We start from the raw sequence: 21,120 nt of genomic DNA on the forward strand, positions 1-21,120 counted from the left end.
TTCATTACATTGAAAAGATAAACCTACATCTAAAAGATAAACCTATAAAATATTTATAATTATTTATTAATTTCACAACTGCGTTTGCAAGTTTTAACGACTAATTTTATAATAATAATGCTTGTGTGTGATTATTATTTACAAAGAGTTTGGATGTTTGTATATTACGTGATACGAAAAACAAGGTACTTTTTTCCAATGTGCAATGCAAAAAAGGGAAGACTAAAAGCTGTTAATAATACCATACTAAAGTCAAAGTTACCACGACGTAGTTTAACCACAAATTTTGTACGAGTAGTTCCACCATAGTTCCACAGATAAAGAGAATTCGTTATACTTCAAGAAAACAGCATCTGCTAATTCTAGGTCTTACACTTCACATAGACCACAGGCCATTTGTGATTTTTAGATGTGAGCTGTGATAAATCTTTAGACCTTTTTGGTTCGCTTCAGCCGAAAGACGTCCACTGCCGACAAAGGCTTTCCCCAAGGTTTTCCACAAAGACCGGTCCTGCGCCGCCCGCATCCAAGCAACTTCTGCGACCTTCACCAGATCGTCGGTCCACCTAGTGGGAGACCTCTGCTCACACTACGTCTTCCGGCTCGTGGTCGCCACTCGAGAACTTTTCTACCTCAGCGGCCATCAGCTCTACAAGCTATGTATGTGCCCCGCCCACTGCCACTTGCGATTCTACGGGGTATGCCAGTCACTTTGGTTCTCCTGCGGATCTCCTCATTTCTGATTCGATCACGCAGGGAACCTTTTGGTACCGAGCTAAAGTTTAACATAACTTTGGCATTAAAATGGAATAATCTAAATGAATATGGCACAAAACAATGCAATATTTTTCTTTTACACAATGTTATATTCGAATTCGATTCTAAAACCACCTGCTAAGTACATACAAAGAAGAAAATTTAGACTATCGATGAGATAACGAAAGTTAAGGTTGGGTTGCACCATCTTACTTTAACAAACGCCAAAAATCTGTCATACTCCATACAAAATGCACCGGTTATCGTTATAGTTACCGTTAAAGTTAGGTGGTGCATCTCAGCCTAAAACATTCAAAGAATGCCATCACTTTTTTAATTTACATAGTGCAATAATTAAACCTAATACATTTTATTATTCTTAATTGTCTCCTATAATACAATTTTAAGTCATTTTTTAATGACAAACATACTTCTACGTTTTGTTTGTTAGTTAGTTAATAAATATTATGTATTTATTTTATTAGACTAAGATTGCAACTGAGATTCACTGTACCTACATTTATGTAACATTTTAGTAACTTTTTGTACATATCTTACGTTCAACATTAAAATTGCAGTGTATTTTGTATGCTACTACAGAAGCGACGAACAAATCATTATTATTGACCAATTGAACTAACAATACTGTAAATAATAGGCGTTTAAAGTACATTTATGAGATACAAAAGCTTTTAAGCTTCTTTTGTAAGTTCGTTTAAAACTTTGGTAAATAAAATTGAGCCTCTACTGCATTTACGTTGTACTTCACTGCATATTTTACAGCTATGTTGCAGTCTGAAAATTTAATTACATAATCCATTATAAAAAATAAATTACATTCTACATAAAACTTCACATGCTACTGAAAACTCACTACTTATAGATGATCTACACAGGAGTTTCAGTGGTTGAAATCAACAGTGACAATATGACTACAGTCAGCTACGTTCTCCGTGTTACAGAGTTCCTAAACTCACACTGGAGCCATTCTCAATAATAGTCAGTAACCCTTTTCCTACGGGCTCTTGTAAACCAAAGTGCGCCTCTCAATACGGGGTATTTTATGCTGCCAACATTTTTGCTTTACTTTACATCAAGATATTTTAAAAAGTATGAGACTTACGGTATTGAAATTTGAAATATAATTCTGCAACTAATGTAGTTTCATAATTACATGCTCATTTTTTGTCGTGAACCGTGATTTTGGCTTTGCCAAAACAACGATAGATGCCACCAGTATTTTGAGAAGTGACTTTTGACTTGGCATCAATAGGCGCCTCCTGTAGGTAAAAGGTTAACAAAGTCATCATATCCTCTCGACACAGTCTTCCGTGGGTATATGCCCTAGAAGACCCACATCGGTCTGCTTGTTCAGTTCTACGTCATCGTAGTCAGGATCCACGTCGGTCGGATCCCGAGGTACCAAAGTGTTGGCAAGAGGATACAGAACGCTGCCATAGGCTGCATCATCTGAGAAATAAGAAGCAATTTGTCCTGGTCAATTAATGATGTTGGCTCAATGCTAACCTCTTTACTAATAAAAGTTATTCGCTCGTTGAACACTTGTTGAAAGTGACGTTTAGTATGAAAATGTCACTATAAACTACTGTTCATATTTTGGGCTTTTTTTTTCCACAACGAGGAAGCTCGTGGCCTGTATCTCACCTGATGATAAGTGAATATCAGGCCGAAGGTGGAAGCGAGCTTCACCCGGAATCCTCAACCACGGAGGAACTGGCTATCTTACATCTACTGCCGGAACACAACAATGCTGTTGACATTGTTGTTATGGCGACAGACTTAGGTAAGACGGTGGTAGCTAGCCAGGCGGACTTAGAACAAGCCCACCACCAACCAAACCGAACAGAAAAATCTGCTCCCACTGGGAATCGAACCCGGGACCTCTGCGTCAAAAGCAGGTGGTCTTACCACAACATCACAGAGGCGGTTATAGAGGCGGAGGCGGCTTGTCTTAGTTTATTTGATTCATCTGCCGTCTGCTTGAAAATGCTGCAAATCCCTTCTACTATTTTCAATTTACAATGATGGTGTAATGAGGGCTATCGTTTTAGCGCTCACCAGTTTGCGCCACTGTAGAGTAAGGTCCTGTCACTTGCTAGTAGCGAAGACAGTGGCACCAACTGGTGAGTGCTAAAGTGGTAGGAGGACTATCGCATTTGCACTCATCAAGATGGCGCCACTGTAGAGTAAGGTCCTGTCAATCGCCAGGGGTGCCAACTGTTAAGTATAAAAACGATAGCCCTCATTAACAATGCAGTTCTTACGTTTGTCTGGATTCTTCTTGTCGTATCTTTGCCTCTGGCGCCAGATCCGAGCCATGACCACCATCATGATGACGACGAGCAGGATCCCCACCGCCCCTCCCAGCGCCCACGTCAACTGCAGACCAGCTAACCTGTGACGTCACATAGTCATTATAGATAGCTCAACGAAAGTTGAGGCGAACACGTACTCAAACTGAAGTAATATTTGAATACAGAACACAAACAACACATTTCAAATGCTGTATTATGTAATTGTAGGTATGTGAAATTGTGAATGTACCCACTGCAAACTCATTAGCTTTAGATCAAACCCTAGTGGTTTTTAAAGCTATCTAAATGTAATTGTCCCAATGTAACTGTCGTTTAGTTGTAAAATAAATTAAAAAAAAATCGAATATACAGCTAGTAAGCTACCACGCTCTCGTAAATGTCTGCAAGCGAGACAGAAACAGACAGCGTATAAGATACAAATCTTTGCTTGTGTTAATGGCCTCAACACTGGTTGCGCGACCTTATACATTTAACATCATTATCATTCAGTCGATATAAAACAACTGCTGGGTCTATCGGCCTGCGGTCGATAAAAGTTTGAAGCAAGGACAAAATAATGATTATTACTTGCTCAAGGACCATCAAAAAACACGATCTTCCGATTTTTTAACCAGTAAATGCCAACTCTCTTCTTGACGTCGTCTATTTAGCGGGGAAAGAACCTTCTTCACGTCCATAATAAGGTAGGAGAACGTAATGTGCCGTTAAAATTTTATGCATAAAAAAAACCTCAGAACATTATTTTCTAGGATTTTTTTAAAGAACATAAAATTACTTAGTACTAAATATAAAAGAAATTTTAATATTTACTCAACAATTTAGTTGTGGTACAAATCCAGTACCTATTTATTCTGCTTCGCAAAAGTTAAACGCAAAATCAATGTTCAGTCGAGTTGAATCGGTCATAAAATCAAAAATCAAATCAAATATATTTTATTCAATTTAGACCACTAGAGGCACTTATGAACGATAGAATTAGTTATATATAACACCTAGAAACCGAGGATTACGCGCAGATAAAAGTGAGTCATTTCAAACTAAACGACTGGCTTAGGGTGGGTTGCACCATCTAATTTTGCCGGTAACTATGACGATAACCGGTGATTTTTGTATGGAATTTGACAGATTTTTGACGTTTGTCACAGTTAAAGTAAGATGGTGCAACCCAGCCTTAGTTCTTCCATACGTTCAGACAGTTGTTAAAGTCAAACACTAGTGAAAATGTATGTAAGATGAGATTGGATGACATAATTATTACATACATTACTTTTACCTCACTTTAGACAAAGCGCTTGTATGATATCCATCTAGGCGTTATTAATCTAAGGCAGGGGTCTCCAAACTTTGAGGCCTTGGGGCCATAATAAATAAATAAATAAATATCCTTGGACATTTTACACTGCGCCTCTAGTCCCAAACTAAGCAAAGCTTGTACTATGGGTACTAGACGACGGGATAAACATACTTAAATACTTTTTTTTTGTAAATACATACATATTATACATAGAAAACACCCAGACCCGTCACAGAAATTAAAATTCATCATTTCAATTTCTGCCCAGCCGGGAATCGAACCCGGGACCTCTCGGCATTGTAGTCCGTTCTGAACCACTACACCAAACGGCCGACAATATTATTCGGTACAATATAATTTTTTCGGTATGTTGCAAGCCGGATTGATGGCAGTGGCGGGCCGGATATGGCCCGCGGGCCGTAGTTTGGAGACCCCTGATCTAAGGTACTACAGAAAAATACAAACTCACGTAGGGGTAGACTCCACGTCAGTAGAAGCGGACTCGGCCTGGTGGCACAGAGAGCCGTTGGGACACGCGCAGACGCCGTCCTTGCACAATCCCTCGCAGTCCTTGCAGTTCATCCTGGAATCAGTATGAACACTCGTTGAGACGTAGTATTGTAGATTTGTGTCCATTTACTGTCCTCGTAGTTTCCTATACTTCACACAGTGAGTAATTTTTTGGGTAAAAATAATTCAAAAAATTCACTGTGACAAGCTGTCAACCAAATAGATGTAACGGGACTATTCCCACCTCTCGTTCCCACCGCTGCAACTCCTGTGTAACCAGGATCTACTACAGAGTCACACAGGAGTTGTAGCGCAGGTGCATTAAGGTTCCTATAATGTAAACAGATAGGTAAGCAGTCTTTTTTTTTTGTTAACTAAGAAGTGAAAAGTAATATACTCACAACGGCACAGGCCCACATGTTCCATTAACGAACTCATATCCGTCGCGACACTGACAAACATCGGGCGCAACGCAATCTCCGTTCACACAAGAAGTGTGTGCGCAGATTGGCTTGCAAATGTTTCCGACGTCGGTCTTTTCGTAGCCAGAAAAACATTCGCATTCGTTAACCGCAACACAAGTGCCATTCACACAACTTTGGTCGCAGGTTGGCTTACAAGTCTTCGAGATATCATCCATCTTGTATCCCGGATTGCATACACATAAATCTGGTTGTGTGCAAACTCCGTGAGTGCATGGTAATTTGCAAACAGGAACACATATATCTTTATCATTTTTTTCATATCCTTTGTTACATACACACTCGTTGGGTGCCAAACATTGTCCATTGTCGCAAGACTTGCAGCTCGGTCGACATGTCCAATTGTTGCCAGAAGATTCAAACCCGTCGATGCACATGCACGTATTAGGAGCAATGCAAAGAGAGTTCACACAAGCATTATCGCAAATGGGGTTACATTTGAATTTGTTTGTTGCATCGTGAGAGTGATTACGCTTGCATGTGCATTCATTAGGTGCCGTGCAGAGACCATTCTGGCACGTTTCATCACATACGGGTTCGCATTTGTTGTTTTTTCGTCTGTACCCGCTTTGACACTGACAATCGTTGGGAGCTACGCATTTTCCATATTCACAGTCATCACATACTGGGTTACATTTGTTTTCTTCTCGCCTATACCCGTCATTACACTGACAATCGCTGGGAGCCACGCATCTTCCATGTTCGCAATCATAGCATATGGGCTCGCATGTGTTATTTTCTCTTCTATATCCGTCATGGCACTGGCAGTCGTTGGGAGCTCTGCAGCTTCCATGTTCGCAGTTGTGGCATACAGGCTCACATTTGTTATTTTCTCGTCTATATCCGTCATGACACTGACAGTCGTTAGGAGCAACACACTTTCCTTGTTCACAGCCTTCACATATCGGCTCGCAGCGCCCATCTTCACCTTTTTCATATCCTGATAAGCAGGTGCATTCATACTCAGGTGCTTCACAAACGCCATGTTCACATGCACCACATTTAGGCTCACAGGTAAACTGGTCTTTTTGTTTAAAGCCGGAATTGCATGAGCATTTGTTGAAGTCTACGCAGGTGCCGTTAGAGCAGGGTTGAGTGCATTTGGACCTGCATGGGAATTCTGGGACTGAGAGGTCGTTGTACTGGTCGGGAGGGCACGGAGGGACGCAGAGGGTCTCGTTGAGAGGCACAAAGCCGGAGTCGCAGGTGCATTTGTTGGTATCCGTGCACTGCGCGTTGAGGCATACCGGATCACACTTAGCAACACATTTGCCATCAAGGTAGGTCCATCCGTCGCAGCAAATATACGATGTTTTTATCACTTTCTGAAAACATGACAAAAAATACAATTAAAAGATTACGAAAATTATACGTTTCTTACTAACTTCTTGTGTATCAAACGTGGAAACACAGTAGCCATAGAGGAGAAGAAGAAGAAAAAGTACTTCTTGTATGAAATTGGAGAAAATAAGTGACTATTACCTCTTTTTTCATTGTAGTACATATCTGTTTTTTTCTCGGGCCGCACTTATATTGCACTTTCCTGGGAACTAAGTCACTGTAAAGAAGAAAACGTTAATTGTATGATGGTTCGAAGGCAACAAATACATTTTTTATTTATTTAATTGATTTGAAATGACGCAGCTTTAAGTTTTTTATTGTTATAAGTAGTAAGTTGTGGAAATCCTTGGGAGAGGCTTTTGTCCAGCAGTGATTGAAACGAACGCGCGAACACTAAGGCTGGGATGCACCATCTTACTATAACTCTGACAAACGTCAGAATCTGTCAAACTCCATACAAAAAGTACCGGTTATCGTTAAAGTTACTGTTAAAATTAGGTGAAGCAATCCAGCCTTAGTTATGTCAATGTCAGTTTCGAAATGTCCACCAAAACAGAGTTCGCTTCAATATCCAATACAGTCTCGTGAGATAATCAGCATTATCCTCCTAACCAATTAACCCCCACTGGGGAACCGAATCCTCAGGTCGAAAGAGAACCCACTAGTGTTGAATTCTCTCACTTCTTATGATATTTATTACTGATAGTTGTGGCTCATGTCTTCACTTCCCTGAAGGCTGTAATTCAGTGTGTCACTGAAAGAACGTATTACCTTCTTGACACCTTTCGTTGTAAATCGGCCAATTAACTTAATCAAAATGCGTTCAGTAGTTTACGCGTGAAAAATGTAGTCAGAAAATCTTGTTTTAAACTGTTAACATGAGCATGACTACTCGCTATAATAATAAACATTATTAATATTTTAAATTGACATTCTAAGTAAGTGATCTTGAACAGAAATTCTTCATACAGAAAAAATCTCTCACCAAATACGAGATATTTTATAATAATAAAAACATATTCTTAGAAGTCGAATTTAGCCTTTAAACTGTCGATCTATTAAAAAAAAAATTTGAACATCATCCCAAGATCCCCAACCCGATTAGTGTGGGAAGTACAACTTGCGTTTGCCTCTGAGAAAATGATCTGATGAAGATGATCAAGTTAAATCTGTCCTTCTATTATTAGAATATAAGCGCAAAGAAGTTATTTCAAAAAACTTTCAAGCCGAGTGTCTTTCTTAAACTTACACCAAGTTCTCCTGACAAGTGTGCGGGTCACCTTTCTTCAGTTTGTCACTCAACACTGGCACAACACAGCACACGATTAAAAGTACCACCACATTTAACTTCATAGTGTTATTTTATAAGTCCGAAATAAATAAATATAAACACGTGTATTCATGTAATTATTTAATAATAGACTGCAGTATCCTCCATGTCCAGTTTGCTACTGTTCGCTAGAATGTATTGGAGCGTAGATATGTTATCGTTTCCTGCAATGTTCCCACAACCACATTACAATAAGTCTTTATATTGAGTAGCAATTTGAAACAATCCACACGATTCAAATATATTTATAAAATTAATGCATTGTCTTTGTACGCAGAAACGAAATTCATTGATAGGTAAGTAAGATTAATTTGTTGCATTATGAGTAACCCTTCTATCTGTGTGTTGATACATGGGATAGTTTTCTATGGGAACTCGTGATTTTTTCATGGTAAAGACATGAAAATTCATATGAATTTGTGTCACAAATCTTATTCTGAATAGTTTAAATTACGACAGTGTTTTTAGATCTAGGAGCGCACAATAAACAATGTTGATTTGGGTCATATTAAACCACTCAAGTGTAGTTGCGGTCAAAACAAAGTATTGCTATACTAATGTATATATTAATAATTAATAAAATTACGCCAGGAAATAGCAAAAAGTCAGTTCAAAATTGAAAAAAATATTTTAATGATTTTCCTTCGTGTGAAAAATATACTATTAAATAGCTATTATACTTAGTATAGCCAATGAAATTCCACGTACTACCTATTTCAGTACCAAGATTTTTCAAATCGGTCAATATTTACGAAATAATGGCTAAAAAACAAAAGGGGGATCAAGTGTCCCCAGTTTCTCCAACCTAACCAAACTTTGAACAATAAACTTCACTTTGTTTCGCCCAGGAATAGAACCCAGGTCCTTCGGATCGATAGAGCCCACCTCTAACCACTGGACTGAGGCGATAAAGGCGATTCATTAAAAACGGTCATGGAGCTGTGACGATACGTTATCAACTAAATATTGTTTCAGTTGTTTATTGCCTCTACATGTGAAATAATTCGGGTTATTTCAAAATAATATATTATTTATGTACAGTCCCCAGGACATGATACACATCACTATCACACATTTTTGTTCCAAAATCGCATTTAATACAACTAAGTATACTCGTATAACATATTAGTGATTATCTGTCTTTCCCGAAGACTATAATCCGGGCGTTTTCAAGACGAGAGTAAATAGGCACTTACAGGGCAGATATGTACCATCCTAGACTGCATCCCACTTAACATCAGGTGCGATTGTGGTCAAATATCTGCTTTGATATGCATAAAAAAAAGCTTTATTATGCTATCGTCCGTACATACAGTAAAATCATCCATAGGCTTTGAAATAATTCGTTGTATCTTTTAAATGTTTTGATGTTTTAAATTCAGTAATGTAAGTTTGAACTTAAACTTCAATAATAAAAAGTTATCAGTTAAATTGAGGTTATGTTATTATTTTTAATCTAAAGACTGATACCTAATGTGTTATCAATTCTCTAAAAATAGGAAGTCTTTTAAGATAATTAAGCATCAGCGTAGACTTGAAGGACATCAATTTACTACTACGAGTAAAGTTAAAGTTCAGTTTGAAAATTAAGTAGATCCAAATTGTCGTTGTCTGTTGCCGATAGACAAAAATATCACTTCACTTTTCACAAGATATCACTCGTTATCACCAAGATCATTTCCCACTTTGTCGTTCCGTCAACAACACCAAACCACCGAAACGCAAACTGACCGGGGTCGCTTACGCACCGGCCGTGCTACTACAGCGAATGGATTTTGTCAAATACACAAACTCGCAAATCAACTTCGGCCAATGTTTGCGAGTGTGGCCAACATGCATCGCGGTCGTCAAACCGAGCGCATTTTTCACATTATATTCGATGTTATTATACTGTGAAATGTGTCATGATACTGAACAAATGTCTCTATATTTGGCATTGGCCACATCTTATCTTGAACAGGAAAAACAGGACGTTAAGTACAGGACTTATGGTCATTTAATCAATAAATAAGAAAATCATTATTTATGAAATAAAACCGAACATAAAAATTACAAAATTACAAACATCTTGAATGTGATTTAAATTGAATGTGACCTGAATTTCGAAATGAAGCTGTTAATTATTATTTTATTTGGCACCAGCTGTGACCGCGACTTCGTGCGCATGAAAATAGTTTTGAAAATTTCAGTTTTTGAAACATTTTTCATTACTGCTCCCCCTAGTGGCTATATGTTTTTTGTCTTCGGCACTTTTGCGATTTTGGTTAAAGTACCCAATTAATGTGCTCACAGTTTATTGAACTTCGGAAGTTCTGAGCTCAAAGGACGTTTGATTATTATAGCCTAAAGTCTTCCTCAATAAATGGGAAATCCAACACAAAATTAATTGTTTAAATCGGATCGCTAATTTTCCTGAGATTAGCACGTTCAAACTCTTCAGCTTTATAATATTAGTTTATTACTATAGATGACTGTCGTAGTAGCATGATAGTATCATACACTAATAATGAGTTTAAGCCCTGTGACTCCTGACACAGACGTTCCGTACTAGTTACCGTAAGTATATATTTTACAAAGAGCCCGGATCAAAGTCCATTTCATTAGCATAATATAGTTTGTAGGATGTGCAATATTGATCTATGATAAAAGTGTGAGGTACCGCGTAAGAACACTTCTTCCGTTTTCACATACAACAACGTTGTTTTCATATATCGGCTTCGACCCGCGTGAATGCGCCTTGAACTGCGTTTCGCATGCAAACTCTTGAACTGGGGGGTTACTCTGGGGGGTTAATCTGAAGTTTCGAATAGTACCATCCCTCTCACGCAAAGCGAGAAGCTAGCATGAGCGACGGTGACAGATAGAGTCGATACTACGGAAACAGCGTTTCGTAGTACTAGCCCTGATACGTGCCGCGATTGGGTTTCAGCGCAGGCGCATCGAGTCGTTTGCGTACAATGACATTTTGCATGTCTTTTATTGCCGCGTTTCCCGGCGCCGGCACTCTTGAAATGCACGAGGGATGCCACTGGATTACTGGTCACAAAAATATTACACAAAAAAATACCACACAAATTACAGACTTCATCATGTTGTAACATCGTACGTTCGTTCGTTCGTTTCAACCGAAAGACGTCCACTGCTGGACAAAGGCCTCCCCCAAGGATTTCCACAAGGACCGGTCCTGCACCTCCCACGACCCTCACCAAATTGTGATTGTGACATCTTTTTTGTATATTTCTTTCTTTTCTTATTATTTATTTCTCTATCTATCTTCTTTTGTGTTGTGTTGTTAATATAAATTACTGACTTTCACTTCAGTAGGTATCGATATCAGCTAGGTCCAGCAAACAGGGACTCTACTCGATCTAAGGAATTATGTTCCCATGCTAAAATCTTGGCCAATGGGGCCCAGTGAAACCAGGTCCCATTGCATTGGCTTCTCAGCACTAGCCGATATGTACCGAAATGATGGTAGCATAATTATTAAATTATGTTACTTTGAACCTTTTTTCACCACCCACAAGGTGGATCGACGACCTGATAAAGGTAGCAGGAAAGCGCTGGATGCAATCCGCTACCAACCGTGCGATGTAGAAATCATTGGGGGAGGCCTATGTTCAGCAGTAGACATCCTATGGCTGAAATGATGATGATGATGATGAACCTTTTTGGATGTTCAAATTATCAAAGTAGGTAAATGATATTTTAATTAGGTAAATAAATTAGTCAGATAGCAGACTTAATTCCTGAAAATGAGCAACCCTAAGCACGACTTCCTTTCAAAAAGTGCAGCACAACCGTAGCATTATATCTTTTACGGATTTACTCGGACAGACGATCGTTAAACAATCGATCCGTTATGCGAAATCGATCCTCACAAGGCGGGCTTATGGCCGCAACGCTTGTTTGCGGGATTTTTACGAGCCACAATCATTAGCATACACTAAAACGATTAGCGAAATTTGAATTTACGCGTTGCGTATGAGACCTGAATTAAAATGTGACGATAATTTATAGACTAGACTTAAAATCTAAGCGTGACTACAATATGGAATAACTGTAGATACCATATAAATTGGACAAAGGAAAAAATATTACTTTGTACTATTTTGTAACTTAACAGGCATTTCTGGTTAGCAAATATTTCTTTAACTACAATCTCATAAGTAGGTACACGTCATCATCATCAGATTGGTATCCGCTGAAGAGACACGACCCTTTCTAATTTACTAGAGTAAATAGAGACAAAGTTCTTGAGTGGCGACCACGAGCCGGAAGACATAGCGGGCAGACCTCCCACTAGGTGGACCGACGATCTGGTGAAGGTCGCGGGAGGTGCCTGGATGCGAAAAGCGCAGGACCAGTCTTTGTGGAAATCTTTGCGGGAGGCCTTTGTCCAGCAGTGGACGTCTTTAGGCTGAAACGAGCGAAAATAGAGACAACTGAAGGATAAACTTATATACTACCTACATGGTCAACGTTTTGAAAATGTTCTTGGGGAACTGCAATTATTGAAATTCAAACTGAATATAATTAAAATAACCAATTATGGGTTATGCATTTATAATTGAATAGTGTTGCTGCACTAATGACGTCAGAGTTTGCGATAATAATAGGAATAAATAGACGGTTATAGAAATATTCATAAAAGAGTCTTACAAATAGTTAAATGTTCTATGGGGATTTCATTTTTTTTTAATGTGCACACTTTATACATTTAAAAACCCCATAGCTATAGAACATAACTTTCAACTTTAAGTTTTATAAAATTACTAGCTGTGCCCGCGACTTCGTACGCGTGAAAACCCGTTTTCGCAACATTTTTCATTTTTGATCTGCATCTATTACTCGTAGCGTGATGGTTTATATAGCCTATAAGCCTTCCTCAATAAATAGGCTATCTAACACTGAAATAATTTTTCAAATCGGACCGGTGGTTCCTGAGATTAGCGCGTTCAAGTAAACAAACAAACAAACTCTTCAGCTTTATAATATTAGTAAGTATAAATTAAATTTTCGTTATTTTGTCCAATATTAGAAAACTTATGGTTTTGTTAGAAAATTATGGCCCGGCCATGAGAAACAATAATTCATGAAGGAACCTTTGCTCTAGCAAATATTAGTCACTTCATTGGTATGGTATGCTACATTGTTTCCGATACCATGAAACCTAACTTTTAATTAATCATCTGAACATATTCCCTCCAACCAGTTATACATTTGTGCCGGATGCGGGACGTAATTTTATCACCAGTTGTTTTGCATGATTCAGAGATCCACTCACCGGTGTCTTTCTCAAAATATTTTTTAATTTAAAACACATATCGATACACAAATACAGCTTTAATCAGTAAGATTGTAGTCCAAATTATTACAATACTATTGCGTATGATTTACTAGGTGAATCTCTACATGTCTTAAAAACAAATAATGTTTAAAAACACCTGAAATAGCAGTTTGGTAGTAAGGTCCTGCTCCTGTCTGTCACTAGCCAGTAGTGCCAACTGTTATGTATAAAAACGATAGCCCTCATTTTCCGAGTATATTTGCGATAGAAAGAAACATTGCTAATTTTATTATAAAAACCAAAACTAGCATTAAAATATAGACTCGGTTATGAATACATAGACACACCATAGCTGCTATGTCGCCCGCAACAAAACACGTGTTATGTATTTTTCCTATTTGATAAGCTTTAATGGGTGCGATAGCTTGTTGACAGGATAACTGTTTAATTAACAACGCACACGTCCTTGGACCGGGGTAATGGATCAGTGACGCTAAAGAGCCATTTACCCGGTTTTATGGGAGAGTTGATTTAATTTATAGCGTTTTCATTCGTTCCATTCAGCCAAATGACGTCCACTGCTGGACAAAGGCCTCCCCCAAGGATTTCGGTCTTGCGCCGCCCGAATCCAGGCACCTCGACCCTCACCAGATCGTCGGTCCACCTAGTGGGGGGCCTGTCCACACTAGGTCTTCCGGCCCATGGTCACCATTCGAGAACTTTTCTGCCCCAGCGGCCATCAACTCTGCGAGCCATATGCCTCGCCCACTGCCTTTTATATGACTTAGATATACTAGGGAGTGACATTTGTTTTCTAAATATTGTATACCTGAAAGCTTCCTAATCTTGAAACATCCTGTAACTACGCAATGTACCTAACCAACATGACTGCTTCACATGTAATAGGCTAGATGACAAAATTTCAATTATTTGTCCGTCAGACAGATAATTAGAAAATATTAGACTCATATTTTTAATTTTCTTTCATAATTAAATAATAACAGTGCTACATCGAGTTGAGATGGCGCGATACGTCACGTTTGAGTAGAATTTTTACTCAAATGAGCGACATGTCAATTAATATAATACTGTAATTATTCGATTATGGAAAAAAATAAAAAATACGAGTCAAATATTTTCTAATTATCTGTCTGACGGACTAAATAGAATTTATATTTCATTAAACAGTCATCATCCCTATTGCCCATGCATTATTTTGAATCTGGCAACTAAAGTAGTTGTGCCGATATTGTGTCCTTCCAACCATTTATCTGGTGTACAACGGTGTACTACGAGTATAATGATGAACATCTCGTAGAAAAGCAGAGGAGCTTTCAGTTACACTGAAAGTTATAACTGTACAAATATATTTATTTTTTGTTGACCGATAGTTTAGTCGGGCTGTTAATCAGTATGGGCATGTATGAAAGTGCGCACATTACACCGATTTGGTATCGCCCGATCCTTCATACAAATTAAAATTGGGCCCAATCGCCAACTAAAAATCCGTAGTGTGCGCCTAGGCTTATACAACAACATTTTTTTTTTGTTTTTTCCACAAAATTATATTATTCAGCCAGATAGCACAAAGCTAGATACCTAACACCTACCTATCTGTACTAGGAAAACATAGTTTAACAAAGATTCAATCCCATCAAAAACAATACTTGTCAAAAAAACCAAGTCTCGCAACTCAGTTGTTCTACGGTAAAAAGTTGTGAGATCCATGTAATACCAAGTCCAGGCCAGGAAATCTTTAACGTGTTACATAAATATATTGACTTGGCCATCGCACTAAATAATTTAATTTACACGTGTTTTCATGCGATGGCCAAGTCAATATATTTATATAAAATGTTAAAGATTTCCTAGCCTGGACTTGGTAGGTATTACATGGATCTCACAACTTTTTACCGTAGAACAACTGAGTTGCGAGACTTGGTTTTTTTGACAAGTATTGTTTTTGATGGGATCTCATTTCTTTTTGTATTTTTTTGTAGACAGCAGTTAGCAGTTATGTATCTAGAAAACTGGACCGAAATTGAAAAATTTTACTCGACTTGGCGGTTGCACTATCGTGCCCCCAAATATTTTAGTTTTTCCTTGATTCATACACCAAACACTACTTATATTCCAAATTTGAAGCTTCTAGGTCTGCTAGAAGTGCCTTAGAATTTTGATGATCGGTGAGTCAGTGAGTCAGTGAGTGACAAAATTAAGTAACTTTGACCCGTTACAATTCCTAAACTACTGGTTCAAATTGAATGAAATTTTAAATATACCGTGTCTTTACAATGCCTGCATAGCTAATGAAAATTCAGCCTTCTAGTTTTATCCACAACGAAGTTACAGGCAGTCGAAAATGGCCTGAATTGCTTCGAGAAAAGGATGGTACGGCCGTGCCGCTTTTTTGCTCGACTTGGTGGGGGCACTGCCGTGCCCCCAGATTCTGCATCTATTTTATTTTTCATTTTTATGTAAAACTTCATATGAAGTTAAACATTAATGTTTACAAAGTAAACCACCAACCAAAGTATCATCAGTGAGCTTTTAGGTTCAGTTATGAATCACGACTAACTACCGGTTTAATGACATATTTCGTTACTCCTAACGCCATCTCTCGCAGACGATCAGAACTACATTTAACATATTTTCGAGCTCCAATTCAAACATTCCTTTAAATCTTCAAAGTTTTTGAATAAGGGTAGTTAGTACGCCTGATTGACATACTTTTTTATTCCTGTAGATTTTGTATGGGAAACCTGATTATAAAGTCATTTAATTCGAGAACTCAATTGACTAACAATGTGTTGATTTAAAAGCTAAAAATATACAAGAAATTGAAAATTACCTAACTCAGTTTTATGTCAAAATTGAATTATCTTTTTTATAAAATTTGTATATTTTAATTATTGATTATTGATATATTAATTGTATAGCTAATGTTTTCCTCTAACTAAGGCATCAATTCGAAACTTCAGACGCCATCTCTGGGAAATGTTCGGAACTATTAAATGTCATTATCTTTATTCGCCAAAGTTTCATCAACAGAGTGAGCCTCCGTGATGTAAATAAATAAAATACATTGGCAATTTACCAATGACCAATGAGGGCTATCGTTTTAGCGCTCACCAGTTGGCGCCACTGTAGAGTAAGGTCCTGTCACTTGCTAGCCGCAAAGACAGTGGCACCAACTGGTGAGCGCTAAAGTGATAGGAGGACTATCGCATTTGCACTGATCAAGATGGCGCCACTGTAGAATAAGGTCCTGTCAATCGCCAGGGGTGCCAACTGTTAAGTATAAAAACGATAGCCCTCATTGATACTCGTAGATGTCCTACACTGAACCTTCTAGCTGGGACGCGTCCCAGCGTCACATTGTCAGGAGGGCGCTGCTATCAACACTGATCATTAGTTTCTATTATTGCCACGTTGGACAACCTTATTAATATAATTATGACATACAGGGTGGCCAAAACAAAGAGTTCTAAAAGAAAAATTTAGATTCAAGGTGTATCTATATCACCCCCATGTAATATGTATGCTTAGTTTATTTCCAGAACCCAAAAAAAGTTTAAAAAAATTAAAGCCTACTAACTAGGTCATAGAATTTTAAAATATCACAAAATTAACTCTATCTCCTAAACTAAGCAAAATCTTAGAACATACATGGGTGATTTAGATACACCTTGATGTACGGAATCTAAATTTTTCTTTTAGACCTCACTGTTTTGGCCACCCTGTATACAGGAGGGCTCTACTATTAATAGTGGGTTTTTAGTTTTTGATTTTTGCCACTTGACGTTTCAAAGTCGTTGACGACAGGTTATCACTGTGTCAAGGTGTTATCTTCTGTGAGCCTTCCAGCGACTTGGCCGACTTTTAGCTTGGTCCACGGTCCAAGTCACTGGATTGAATTTTGAAATATTTTTTCTTCCGGCAGTTTCGTTCGTTCGTTCGTTTCAGCCAAATGACGTCCACTGCTGGACAAAGGCCTCCCCCAAGGTTTTCCACAATGAACGGTCCTGCGCTGCCCGCATCCAGGCTCTTCCCGCGACCTTTACCAGATCGTCGGTCCACCTAGTAGGAGGCCTGCCCACACTACGTCTTCCAGCCCGTTTATTTAAATTAATTATTTCACTAACGGATTTGGGTAAGAACAATGTCTTTGGCAAAAACATAGCTTTGCTGTGCGCGGGTGACCTGATGCGTGGAGATACTGTCGGCGTCAAATATTTCGTGACACCCAAAGTAGCCAAAAAGTTTCGCGCTTTGTTACAATTGGAATAAGAATGTGTTATCAGCTTTTTGGCCACTTTGGGCGTCACGAACTATTTGGCGCTGACTGTACGCGCAGGATATGCGTAATGAGCGACAATGCGCACGATTTGGCATGCGCGGGCGCATCTTGGCTTCCTGCGCGGTGCCATACGCTGGCGATGAGACACCTGATCTTACGCCGCATAATTACATTGTATTGTAATTGCTAGCAGATTACTTAAAGACTCTATACACCAAGCCCGCCCGGCGGCTTTCGATAATTCAAGTAATTTTTATAAAAACCGATATGGATACTAATTTTACAAATGAGAAAATTATCTACTCTGTTGCTTTTTCACGCTTAAACCACTGAACTAATTTAGATGAAAGGTTGATAAAAGGATGTTTGAAACCCAGGGAAAGACTAGGGATAGTTTTTGTCCCGGTATTTATGGGACAAACCATAAACGCGGGCAAAGCTGCGACTGGACTGGTCATTATTAAATTCATGTCAGTTTCCTCTTGCTTAATCGATTAAGGTTAAGGGTCCCCTCGACTTTACGTTGGCGTTAAAGATCGCCCCGTGTGCCATTATTATTGCTACGCCGCCACTGTTACTAGTAAAGATTAGAATTACAATACTCACGTTGATTGAACAACACAGCGGCATTCTCCGTGTACAGTACACGTGCCAGGGCAGTACTTTTCGCAAGGCTTGGAGCACACCCCCGTGGTTTCATTCTTCTTGTACCCCTCGTTGCATGAGCATTCGTTCGGGCCGGAACAGTAGCCGTTCTCACAACTGGAGTTGCAGATCGGCCTGCAAGTCCCGTCGATGTGCTCATAGCCTTCGAAGCACTCACACACGTTCGGAGCGGTACATTTCGTGTCGCAACGCTCGCACACAGGTGCGCAGTAAGAGCGGTTCACTGCAGAGTAGCCGTCGAAGCAGGAGCACGAGTTAGGAGCTACGCATTTGGAGTTTACACACACTGGGTCACACACTGGCTCGCACTTGTGTCCAACAGCAATGTACCCAGGGGAACAGGAGCAGACGTTGGGCCCAGTGCATTCCCCGTCGCATTCAGGGTCGCAAATGGGGTTGCAAGTCAAGTTGGGGGCGACAGAGTACCCTGGTCCACAGTTGTGGCAGTGGGTAGAGTTGAAAGGTTGGAAGTTTTGGTGGCAGGTGCAGGTGTTGTTGGACGTGCAGTCTGCATTGAGGCAGGGGGGGTCACAGACGGGGTGGACACAGGTGTTCTGGTGTCCAGGCTCGAGGTAAGCTGGTGGGTCACACTGGCAGACGTCGGGGGCCACACAGCGGCCGCCGAGGCAGCCCGTGGTGCACAGAGGCGCGCAGTCATCACTCTCGGCTTGGTATTGGAAGCCACTGCAGCATATCAGTCGATCGTGCACCTCCACTACTGGCTAAAAATTATAAAAAAAAGGTTTTTTTTAATAAACACAATTTTTCTAAAATATTCATACAGAATAGTTTCTTCCCATAGTACGAAAGTGATCAAAATATAAAAAAAAAAACAGAAAAGTTTTAAATAACTAAGCCTGGGCGCAGACTACCACCTTTTAGTTCGCCAATAATTGAATCCGATTCTTATTTGTATGAAGAATCGGCCGACACCAAATCGGTGTAATGTGCGCACTTACATACATGCCCATCCTGATTAACTGCCCGACTAAACTATCGGCCGACAAAAAATCGGTGGTCTGCGCATAGGCTAAGGCTGGTTTGCGCTATCTTACTTTAACTTTGACAAATGACAAAAATCTGTCAAATTCCATACAAAAAGCACCGCTTATCGTTATTTATAGTTACGATCTAAGCTAGTAGTGCAACTCAACCTAAAAGTTTTAACTCGCAAATATTCAAGAAACAATCGGCCATTCTACATTTATAGTTCAAAATTTGTTTATAAAACAATCTAAAAAACCTTTATCTCAATAACAGTTTGACACATTACATTAACTGCAATGTTAAAGCTCTACATTTTGTTATTGGTAATCGTAACTAAACTAACCTGTATCCTGGCCACCCGTACGACGCACTTTCTCTTGCCGCACCATTTGTTGCTGAGCTTCGTGAACGTCACCCTTTTGCTCGTCCGGGAGCTATGGAAAATGAAGTATTTTGAAAATGTTCTTCTTCTTCTCGTGTCGACAACAAACCTACACAGTGTCAGCCCAAAACTCTGCTACAAGAGTGACATTCATTAAAACTTCCTGCGTTTTTTAAAGTATTTTGATGGCATTGCACTAACATACAGATAAAAAAAACCTACCCCAAAAATGCGCACCAAAAGGCAGATAATAATTACGTAATTGTGTACATAATTGTTATATTTGAAGTCACTAATAAATAGATTTCATTCAAACCATTTTTTTTTAATTATTTTCCAAGTTGTGATTGATCTCTAATTACGGAAAATTCGACTCTCTTCTTGAAAGTTTTCCATTTTATATTCAAAGCTTCTATTGATCAAAAATAAGTTATTTAATTTTAAATGTTGTTTTTATTTTAAAGCTCTATTGAACTTTAATTTCAGGCATTGTTATTAAAATTAATATATTAATATGTCAAACAAAAGAGTGTCGATTATGTTTTGTATTTTATATTACTATTTTTTTGTTTTATTAAGTAAAAAGTATTGCAACCTTCATGTTGGTTTCCAACAGGAGCCATAATGTTAAGCTAATAAGGATAATAAGTATGTAGTCAATAAAAATTAAGGGACTATCTTAACTCTAATAAAAACCTAAAACTCGTAGCATAAAGTCCAAGAATAATAATAAGTACTTAAATACTTGTGACACTCTTCCTCACAATGCATTGTATTTGTAGCTCAAGGATAACAAAACCAATCGTAAGTACGCACGCACCTTATTTTGGTCATGCATACTCCAACGTCACCGGCATTCAAAGTCGTCACTTCCCGCACTATAACTGCGCTCAAAACCACTAAACAAAGCACTGGCAACCTTAACATTTTCACAAAAAAATATAAAAGAGCTAAGTATCCACTACAGACGCTGGCCGTTTAAAAAAAACTTAGTTCCATTTTCAGATTCGAAAAGCTGTCAAATTTTGCGCGCAATTACATTCCTTTTGACACCACCATTATACTGTACACCCGGCTACTGTGTGAAGAGGCTATCTGAATCTACTTAAAATGTCCATATCATTAATATGAAGTGCTGATTATACACAAAACAATGGAATACATCTCTTATTTTGAACGTTTGAAAGCTCCCTTTAGTTTTGTTAGTCGTTTGATTTAGTAACATACAATGAAATCATGCGAGTATGTTTGGCAGTGAAAATAGTTTTGAGTTTTACACAGCTTTTTGAGAGACTTATGCCCGTTTTCACCATCAATCCCTAATTTTTAAGTGACCCCTATGAAAACGAAATGCCTGATATGTGTTGTTATGTTACCATAGGTTAGGTTTCACTTAAACATTAGGGATTGATGGTGAAAACGGGCATTATGCTCGTTTTCACCATC

The 21,120-nt window shown here is 38.7% G+C and overlaps 1 protein-coding gene across 1 annotated transcript; it reads right to left on the reverse strand.

Moving 5' to 3' along the window:
- Window positions 1-929: 929 nt before the first annotated feature.
- Window positions 930-20,753, reverse strand: LOC114356946 (multiple epidermal growth factor-like domains protein 11). Its single transcript, XM_028310380.1, has 8 exons — window positions 20,495-20,753; window positions 19,636-19,726; window positions 18,246-19,027; window positions 6,861-6,936; window positions 5,298-6,703; window positions 4,856-4,969; window positions 3,042-3,172; window positions 930-2,226 (listed from the first exon to the last, which is right to left on the reverse strand). The coding sequence occupies exons 1-8, from the start codon at window positions 20,599-20,601 to the stop codon at window positions 2,063-2,065; spliced, it is 2,871 nt and encodes a 956-aa protein (XP_028166181.1). The 5' UTR covers window positions 20,602-20,753; the 3' UTR covers window positions 930-2,062.
- Window positions 20,754-21,120: the final 367 nt, after the last annotated feature.

This window comes from Ostrinia furnacalis, unplaced genomic scaffold (genome assembly GCF_004193835.3).
Source record: "Ostrinia furnacalis isolate ACB-3 unplaced genomic scaffold, ASM419383v2 OfSCF0058, whole genome shotgun sequence".
NCBI classification, from domain to species: domain Eukaryota; kingdom Metazoa; phylum Arthropoda; class Insecta; order Lepidoptera; family Crambidae; genus Ostrinia; species Ostrinia furnacalis.